The sequence below is a fragment of the Eumetopias jubatus genome, unplaced genomic scaffold (assembly GCF_037043125.1).
Source record: "Eumetopias jubatus isolate StellerSeaLion01/CBP00866 unplaced genomic scaffold, mEumJub1_p1.0 scaffold_10, whole genome shotgun sequence".
In the NCBI taxonomy this organism is placed as follows: Eukaryota; Metazoa; Chordata; class Mammalia; order Carnivora; family Otariidae; genus Eumetopias; species Eumetopias jubatus.
This window is the reverse complement of record NW_028274816.1, coordinates 102,178,530-102,185,965: the sequence shown is the minus strand read 5'-3', so window position 1 is coordinate 102,185,965 and position 7,436 is coordinate 102,178,530. Positions and strand designations below refer to the sequence as shown.

The following is a 7,436-nucleotide window of genomic DNA, read 5'->3' as shown; positions in this document are numbered from 1 at the left end:
CCAGTTCCTCCAGCTTTCATCGGCCCTTGGAAGCCCTGCCCAAGCAAGCCAGGGGAACGCAGGGCGTCTTCACCCCGCGCCTTTCATCCCCTCTGGATCTCCAAGCAACAACTGGTTCATCACCCTAATGACGCTGACCCTTTTATGAGGCTGCTTTCATGTCAGCTGCCTGGGAGTGCCGTCTCAGCAATAAGCCTAGAGAGGGTGGCACGGCGCCCCAGACCCTGCCCTGGAGTTTATAAGGCAGCTCGCAGGGTGAGGTCCCTGCTCCATAGTGTCCCCAGTATTCTCACCCTTTATAGAAACACCCTGCTCAGCACGCTTGTCTTGCCTTATGCAGTCTGGACTGGGAACTCAGACAGGGCAAGGACACAGCCTAATCATCTTTGTAGTACCTCCCTCACCCAAAACAATAGTATTTGTGGGTATGAATTAAACTGGAGTTTTCTGAGGTTAAATTGGGGGAGTTTGAGGTTAAAATTTTAGAGTTAAGAGGAACTAAAATAAGGGGGCAAGTGAATTTAAAAGGGATGGACTCCTTTCCTCCATTTCTCCCTAGTATATGCTATTCTCAGTAGGCTTCTTGCAAGGTCCTGCCTATCACAGTGCTAAGGGAGCAGAAACCACACCCACCACTGGGTAGGGAAGGATGGGAGAGGCTCAGTGGGTGGGAAGAGAGAAGTCATTCATCCAGCCAATCATTCACTAGCCTCTCCAAAGTGCCTACTTTGTGCTAGGTTGGGAGGGAACAGACTCAGAGACCACTTACTCTGTCTGCCAGTGGTTCACAGTCTACCATCTACTACAGGTAGCCAACCTGTCTTTAGATCATCTTCTCACTGTGTTCTTTGCATCTAAGCCAAAACTCATTTACTCTCATAGCTTTAATTTTAGCTATAGATGACGCTGGACTCTGTTGGTATCTCCAACCTAGAATTCTCAGTTGTGAGTTCTAGATGTCTAAAGCCAACTATCTTCTGGATCTCTTGGGTGTTTCACAAAACCTGGAGACATAACATATTTAAGATGAACTTGTCATTCTCTCCCCACTTTTCAACAAAAGAAAAAACAAATGCAGTACTTGATTCTCTTTTCCTGAATTCCTTATCTTGTCAAATCGATTCACCATGCAACTGATCACCAAATTAGAAAGATAGGAGACATCATAAACTCCCTCTTTCTTACTCCTGACTCCCAACTTATCACCAAGTCTTGTTGATTCTCCTACCAAATGTCTTCTAAATCTGGGTGGCTCATTGGTTAAACGACTGCCTTCAGCTCAGGTCATGATCCTGGAGTCCCAGGATCGAGTCCCACATCGGGCTTCCCCCTCAGCAGGGAGTCTGCTTCTCCCTCTGACCCTCTTCCCTCTCGTGCTTTCTATCTCTCATTCTCTCTCTCTCTCAAATAAATAAATAAAATCTTTAAAAAAAAAATGTCTTCTAAATCTATCTCTCTCTGTTCCACCCCAATTCAGGCTCTCATCATTTTTATTTTTAAAACTTGGAATACTACCATTGTCTCCTAACTGGCCCCCAGTCTCATCTCTCTCCATTCTTTAATCTTCTACCAATGACTTTCTACACTTGATCTTAGCGAAAATGCTGAGAAGCAATTACCAATGACTTTCTTAAAAGCAAAAACTGATCATGTCACTTCATTGGCATAAAATCTATCAATGGCTTCCCACTGCTGTTAGGATACAGTTTGAACTCTTTGACCTACCACACAAAGTCTGATTATTTGCCTCCTTTCGACCATCAATATTGACCCCAAATACTTGTAGTTCCAGAAAAATGCCATGACTTTTGCCAGTTTCCTCCACCCTTTCCTTCCACACCCTTCAAATCTCAAAACAGACATAACCTCCTCCAGGAAGTTTTCCATGATCCCCACTGTCCCTGAAGTTAAATACCGTTTGCTGTGCTCCCAAAGCACCTCCATAATAGTTCTCACCGTGCGGTACTGTAATTGTTGGTTTAGATGTCTAGCTCTTCCGGACGGTAACGTTCTAATTCGTCCATTTTTTTCTCAGAATGTGGTTTTGTACCTGGCACAGAGTAGGTGCTCAGAAGACATCTGACGAATAAACGATTGAATAAAAGAAGTGTTACTGCTCTATGGTAGTCTTTAGAGAAAGAACATTCGGGCATCAGGAATACCAGCAGCACCCCGCGTCCCGGGCGCCTAGAACGGTGTGCTCTGGGGCACAGCCGGCCCAGGTCCCGTCATTCTCCCCGCCGGCCACTGGGGGCGCTGTGAGTCCGGCTTCCGCTGCCCGCCGCCGGAATTGGTCATGCCGGACGGAAGCTGGGGGGGCGGGGCCGGACGGAGCCCGGAACGACCCGGGAGGAAAAGCAGAGTCCTTGTGGCTGTGCTGCCCCTCCCCTGGTCCCGGCGCGCCTAGAGGGGCCCGGCCGGGGTGCTGCGAGGGCTCCGGGAGGTACGGAGCTGGGAGGCCACCGCGTCCGGGCCGCCTTAGTGGCGGGTCTCTGCCTCCGATTCCCTCGGGGGGAGTCGGTGGCGGAAGCTCTCTGGCAGTCTCTCTTAGGGGTATCCCCTAGTTGCGGGGCCCGCAGGCGGGAGGAGGGGTCTGTATCAGGAGTTTACTCGAGAGGTCTCTGTTTGGGACACCTTTTGGGAGTACATCTGTATCTGCTCTCTGGGGCAGTCTTGGTCTGGGGTTCCTTCTGGGAAGCCTATGTTTGGGATGCCTTCGACGAGATCTCTGTCTGGGACCTCTTCAGCGAAGGGGTTTCTGTGTCTGAGCCTCCTCATCCTGCTTTGTCAGTTCAAGGGCAGCACAGGTTTTCTCCTTTCCAAAGCCTTTTCCCCTTAGATTCTTTCACTCTTTTCTTTCTTGCCTGATGTTCTTCATCTTAGCCATGGACTTGACTGGGAATTAGAGGGAATTAATTGTTGTCCAGGTAAATCATACAGGAAAGCAAAATACCCTCCTTGTTTGCTCACTCTCCTCATGAAGAGCGGCTTAAGACAGATCCACACAAAACAACCTCCCTGCTTATTTCTCCATGGAGTCATGGTTCAAGACTGGAAGCTGAGCCAGAGCTCCATTCAGCAGCAGGTCTTACACATCCTGGGCGCAGAAGGAAACCAGGGCAGTGTTTCCTCTAAAGCAGAGACTCTCTTTCCCCTTTATGGCAACATTTACTGAGAACCTGTCCTGAGCCAGTTACTGACCCTGTACTGGTTATAACAAAGATGAATAAAGTATAGCTCGCTGTCCAGTAACAGACATAGACACATCATTCCAATACACCCTGACCCTAGGAGGGGATGACAGTGCTGAATCCCTGAGGCTGTGTATTCTGTCCAGATCCTGGGCTCTCAGTTACGGGAGGTCTGCCCTCTGTTTTCATCCCACTTAACCCAGTGTGCTTCTGTTTTTCAAGGTTGAAGGCTAAGCATGGGGAAGAGCTGCAAGGTGGTCGTGTGTGGCCAAGCATCTGTGGGCAAAACGTCAATCCTGGAGCAGCTTCTGTATGGGAACCATGTAGTAGGTGAGTGTTGTTGGGGCGGGGGGCATGGTGGAAGAAGTTGAAGAATAAGTAAGATTTGATCACAACACGAAGAGGCTAAAAGCTGGTGGTGGTGGTTATTGCACCCCACAGAGTAAAACTGCATAATGACCCCAACCTTAGCATATTGAAATCTGGAGAGAGGAAACCCAATACATGAGCTAGGGAGGAAAAGCTCTCAAGTCACACTTTTGCTTAGCATGGAATTAGCATGAGATTAATGTCTGTTCCCCCCCCACACACACATGCAAGTCATCCGGTCCTGCCGGACTGTCCATCCCTGGCCCTCTCTCCTCGGCCCCGCATTCCTTTCTCTCTGGCTGGTAAGCCTTTTAGGATATACTCAGTCACTCACGTTTCCCACCTTCCTTCTCTCTACAAACAAGTTTTCTCTTCATCTTGTCTCAGGTTCTGAGATGATTGAGACCCAGGAAGACATCTATGTGGGCTCCATTGAGACCGACCGGGGGGTGCGGGAACAGGTGCGTTTCTATGACACCCGGGGGCTCCGAGATGGGGCTGAACTGCCCCGGCACTGCTTCTCCTGCACTGACGGCTATGTCCTGGTCTACAGCACGGACAGCCGGGAGTCCTTTCAGCGTGTGGAGCTGCTCAAGAAGGAGATCGACAAATCCAAGGACAAGAAGGAGGTGTGTGTATGCAGGGAACACCGGTGATGAGAGGGAGTGGGCCCTGGGCTGGTTTTGGGGAGCCTGGCATGGCTGTTTTTCATTCATATCTCAGGAGATGGGGTAGGAGCTAGAGGGGGGATGGAGGCCACTGGAGGCGGTCTTCCCCCTGGAGGTGGCCGTGTGTTGAGGCAGCTCAACCAGAGAGGCTTTTCTTTATAGTTTCAGGGGTTCCTGACCTAACTCCAGAAGCCCCCACTAATCTTTCTTGATGATGGTTCCTTGCTCTTAGCTGTGAAGGTGCTTCTGTTCCCAAATCCCCCTGTAAGCTGCAGGCATTTGGAGGGGTGCTCCCTTACCAGTTGTTTAGACAGACTGATAGCTAGTAACGAGCAGGCATAGGTGATACAGCGTTTATAAGGGAACTCCTGGAGGGAGGGCCAGATGGAGGCCAGAATTTAAACAGAGGAAGGAGAGAACAAAGCAACCATCTCCCTCTCCCCAGTTACTGTTTCTAATATAGGAAGAGGTGAAACGTTAGGCATTGAGACTTTCCCTTCTCTTAGGACTCCTGGGTAGGTGCCTGCCATCACACCCAGGCCTGAGGTCCACGGTACATCCTCAGGTCTCTACTCTGTCTTCTCCAGGTCACCATCGTGGTCCTGGGCAACAAGTGTGACCTGCAGGAGCAGCGGCGTGTCGACCCAGACGTGGCTCAGCACTGGGCCAAGTCCGAGAAGGTGAAGCTGTGGGAGGTATCTGTGGCCGACCGCCGCTCTCTCCTGGAGCCCTTCGTCTACCTGGCCAGCAAGATGACCCAGCCCCAGAGCAAGTCTGCTTTCCCCCTCAGCCGCAAGAACAAGGGCAGCGGCTCGTTAGACGGCTGAACAGCTGCCATTCCCTCTCCACCTACCCAGCCTCATTCCAGCTTCTGGGGCTCTGGAAGATGTGTCCAGTGGTGGGGTTAGGCAAGCTGTCCCTCCCAGGCCAGGCAGCTGGGCTGTCCCAGGCTCAGGTCACTTTCACTCCCTCCCAACTCTGGGAAGTGCAGATAATCGAGCCTAGTGCCCCCAAATCCTCCCTCCCCTCCAGCTCTCATCATCCCTGCCCTGCTGTGACCTGGGGCAGTTGTGGGTCAGTGTCCCCTCCCACCTGCCCTGGCTGGGAAGCAGAGCCACCATGCAGACTTTCCCGGTCCAGGCTCTGGTTTCTGTCACCGGGGTCCCCCCACCTGTGGGTTTCCTGCCAGTGACAGACACACACACACACACACTCACACCTATGGCACCAGCCTGGACTCTGGAGAAAGGCATCTGGGTATCGCGTACATGCATGGAGGTGTGTGCACGCGTTCATGAGTGTGCCTGCTGGTGTCCAGCTCTGACTGGCCTCTCCTTGGCTAGAAGAAGCCAGCCTCCTGGGAAGTGTAATTTTCCGCTTTCACTCTCCCCACCCCCCCAAGTTGTTTTGCTTCCTCTTCCTGCTCAGGGAGCACACAGCCCTCATTGGCTGAGATGGAATGGAATGAAGGCTGGGCTTCGCCCGCTGGCTTTGGGACCCTCCCTGCAAGGCCTTTCCCCTCTCTGGGTTTCAGTTTTCTCATCTGTAAGGTGATGGGAGTTGCTTAGATGATCTTCTGGATCCTCTCCAGCCCTCAGATTTTCTCACGCCTGTGGCTTCAGGCTGGCTGTTACTGTGCCCTGGCTTCTGCCTCTTCAAGGTGCTATGCCTCCAGGCCCTGGAGGCTGAGACACTGCTCCCCCCAACCACCAGGGGGCAGGCGTGCACTGTCCGCTCTAGTTGCCAGAGTGGCCACCCAGTGCCCACTCAGCGGACCTCACACCGGTGGGGCCTGGTCTTCACCCCTTCCTGTGGTTTTCAGCTAATAGCTGGACTTCTATTTATAAATTACTTGTGTTTCTCTGCCTGCTGCCATGGTGAAGGCTGGACAAGGTGCTCCTCTAGCCCCTCCTTACCTCAGATGCCTGAACAGAACAAGGCAAACCAGTAGCAGCTTCTCAGGAGCTGTCAGATCTGTCGGGACTCAGAAGGGTGGTTACACTTTCAACATGCTATAAAGTGAGCTTGTCACCCACAACTTCCCATGTCCACTTCATGCTTCTAATGTGCACACCCAGCATAGATGAGACGCTAAAGCCAGGTGACTTCTAGTACACACCCCTTCTCCCCAAGACGGGAGAGATGAGCAGGACGGGCCACCCAGGGCTGGGCGAGTTGAATTAGGGCATATACAGGCTCGGGCTTGAATTCATTTATTGATGCGTTGGACACAATAAAACCACAACTGTTATCAAAAAGTTTCCCTTCCCTCCCCCCTTCTTGTCCTCCCATTGGAAATATCTAAAAAAAGAAAAAATACAGGTGGATACTGGCAAAGTCCCATATTGTGGGATGAAGGAGCAGTGCTGGGGGTGGGATGGGGGTTGTGACATTGACTTTGACAACATGAAAATAGGTCTTGAGAGTATGTCATCCTGGATCTCAACACTCAGCTTCACAGTGAGGGGGGCTGGGTGCTGGATGGAAGGAGGGGAAGCTGGATTTAGTGTTAGGGACCAGCTTGGGGTGAGGAGCTGGAGGGGAAAGCTCTTTGTTTAGGAGCCCTGGCGTAGGGGGGGTTGGTGTTTGCTGGGTCCAGAGTCTGAGACTCAGTGCTTCCCCCACCCATATGGGGTTCACAAGGAATCAAAGGCTGAGGAGAGAGCTTGTGTGGGGTTGATCACCTCTGTTAAAACTGGGCCCAGCCAGAAAATCACCCTCACCTACCCCTCTCCTAGCCCCATCTTGTTAGAGCAAAGGAACCCCAAAAGCTTTCAGCCCCAGCCCCATCTTGCCTTTGCCCCCATGTAGCATTGCTCCCTTTCTCCTCCACAGTCTTCTTCCACTCCCCCAGGGTCACCCTGTCCAGATAGCCTTGAACCTCTCCAGCTTGAGACCCCATCTGCCACCTCAGTGATTCTCTGGAGAATCCAGTAAATGGGGAGGGCCTCCCCTGCAGACTTGTCCCCAGCCCAAAGTTAAGATTCCTAGGGCCTCTGGCCATGGGGGTATAGGTCTCGAGTGGGGGAAATGAGAGCACCATGGGGCTGGGGCTAGGATTTTGCATAGATCTTTGGGATTTCTCAGTTTGCTCCCCATAAATCAGGCTGGGCAATGCAGGGGCACCCAGCAGTAGCCTGAGAAGGCTGGGGAAAGGAGGGTGGGGATGGAAGGTCCTTGGGCCCGGAGGGTAGTAGTGGAGTCCCTA

At 52.0% G+C, this 7,436-nt stretch overlaps 1 protein-coding gene across 1 annotated transcript; it reads left to right on the top strand.

The window, feature by feature from the left end:
* The first annotated feature begins 2,322 nt into the window (after window positions 1–2,322).
* On the top strand, window positions 2,323–6,486 carry NKIRAS2 (NFKB inhibitor interacting Ras like 2). The gene is made up of 4 exons (XM_028094054.2): window positions 2,323–2,443; window positions 3,414–3,521; window positions 3,948–4,189; window positions 4,816–6,486. The coding sequence occupies exons 2-4, from the start codon at window positions 3,428–3,430 to the stop codon at window positions 5,053–5,055; spliced, it is 576 nt and encodes a 191-aa protein (XP_027949855.1). The 5' UTR covers window positions 2,323–2,443; window positions 3,414–3,427; the 3' UTR covers window positions 5,056–6,486.
* The last annotated feature ends 950 nt before the right edge of the window (window positions 6,487–7,436 follow it).

Coding starts and splice junctions, on each gene's coding strand:
- NKIRAS2 (XM_028094054.2), top strand. CDS start 3,428: ATGGGGAAGAGCTGCAAGGTGGTCGTGTGTGGCCAAGCATCTGTGGGC. Junction 3,522..3,947: donor GTATGGGAACCATGTAGTAG/GTGAGTGTTGTT, acceptor ATCTTGTCTCAG/GTTCTGAGATGATTGAGACC. Junction 4,190..4,815: donor AATCCAAGGACAAGAAGGAG/GTGTGTGTATGC, acceptor TGTCTTCTCCAG/GTCACCATCGTGGTCCTGGG.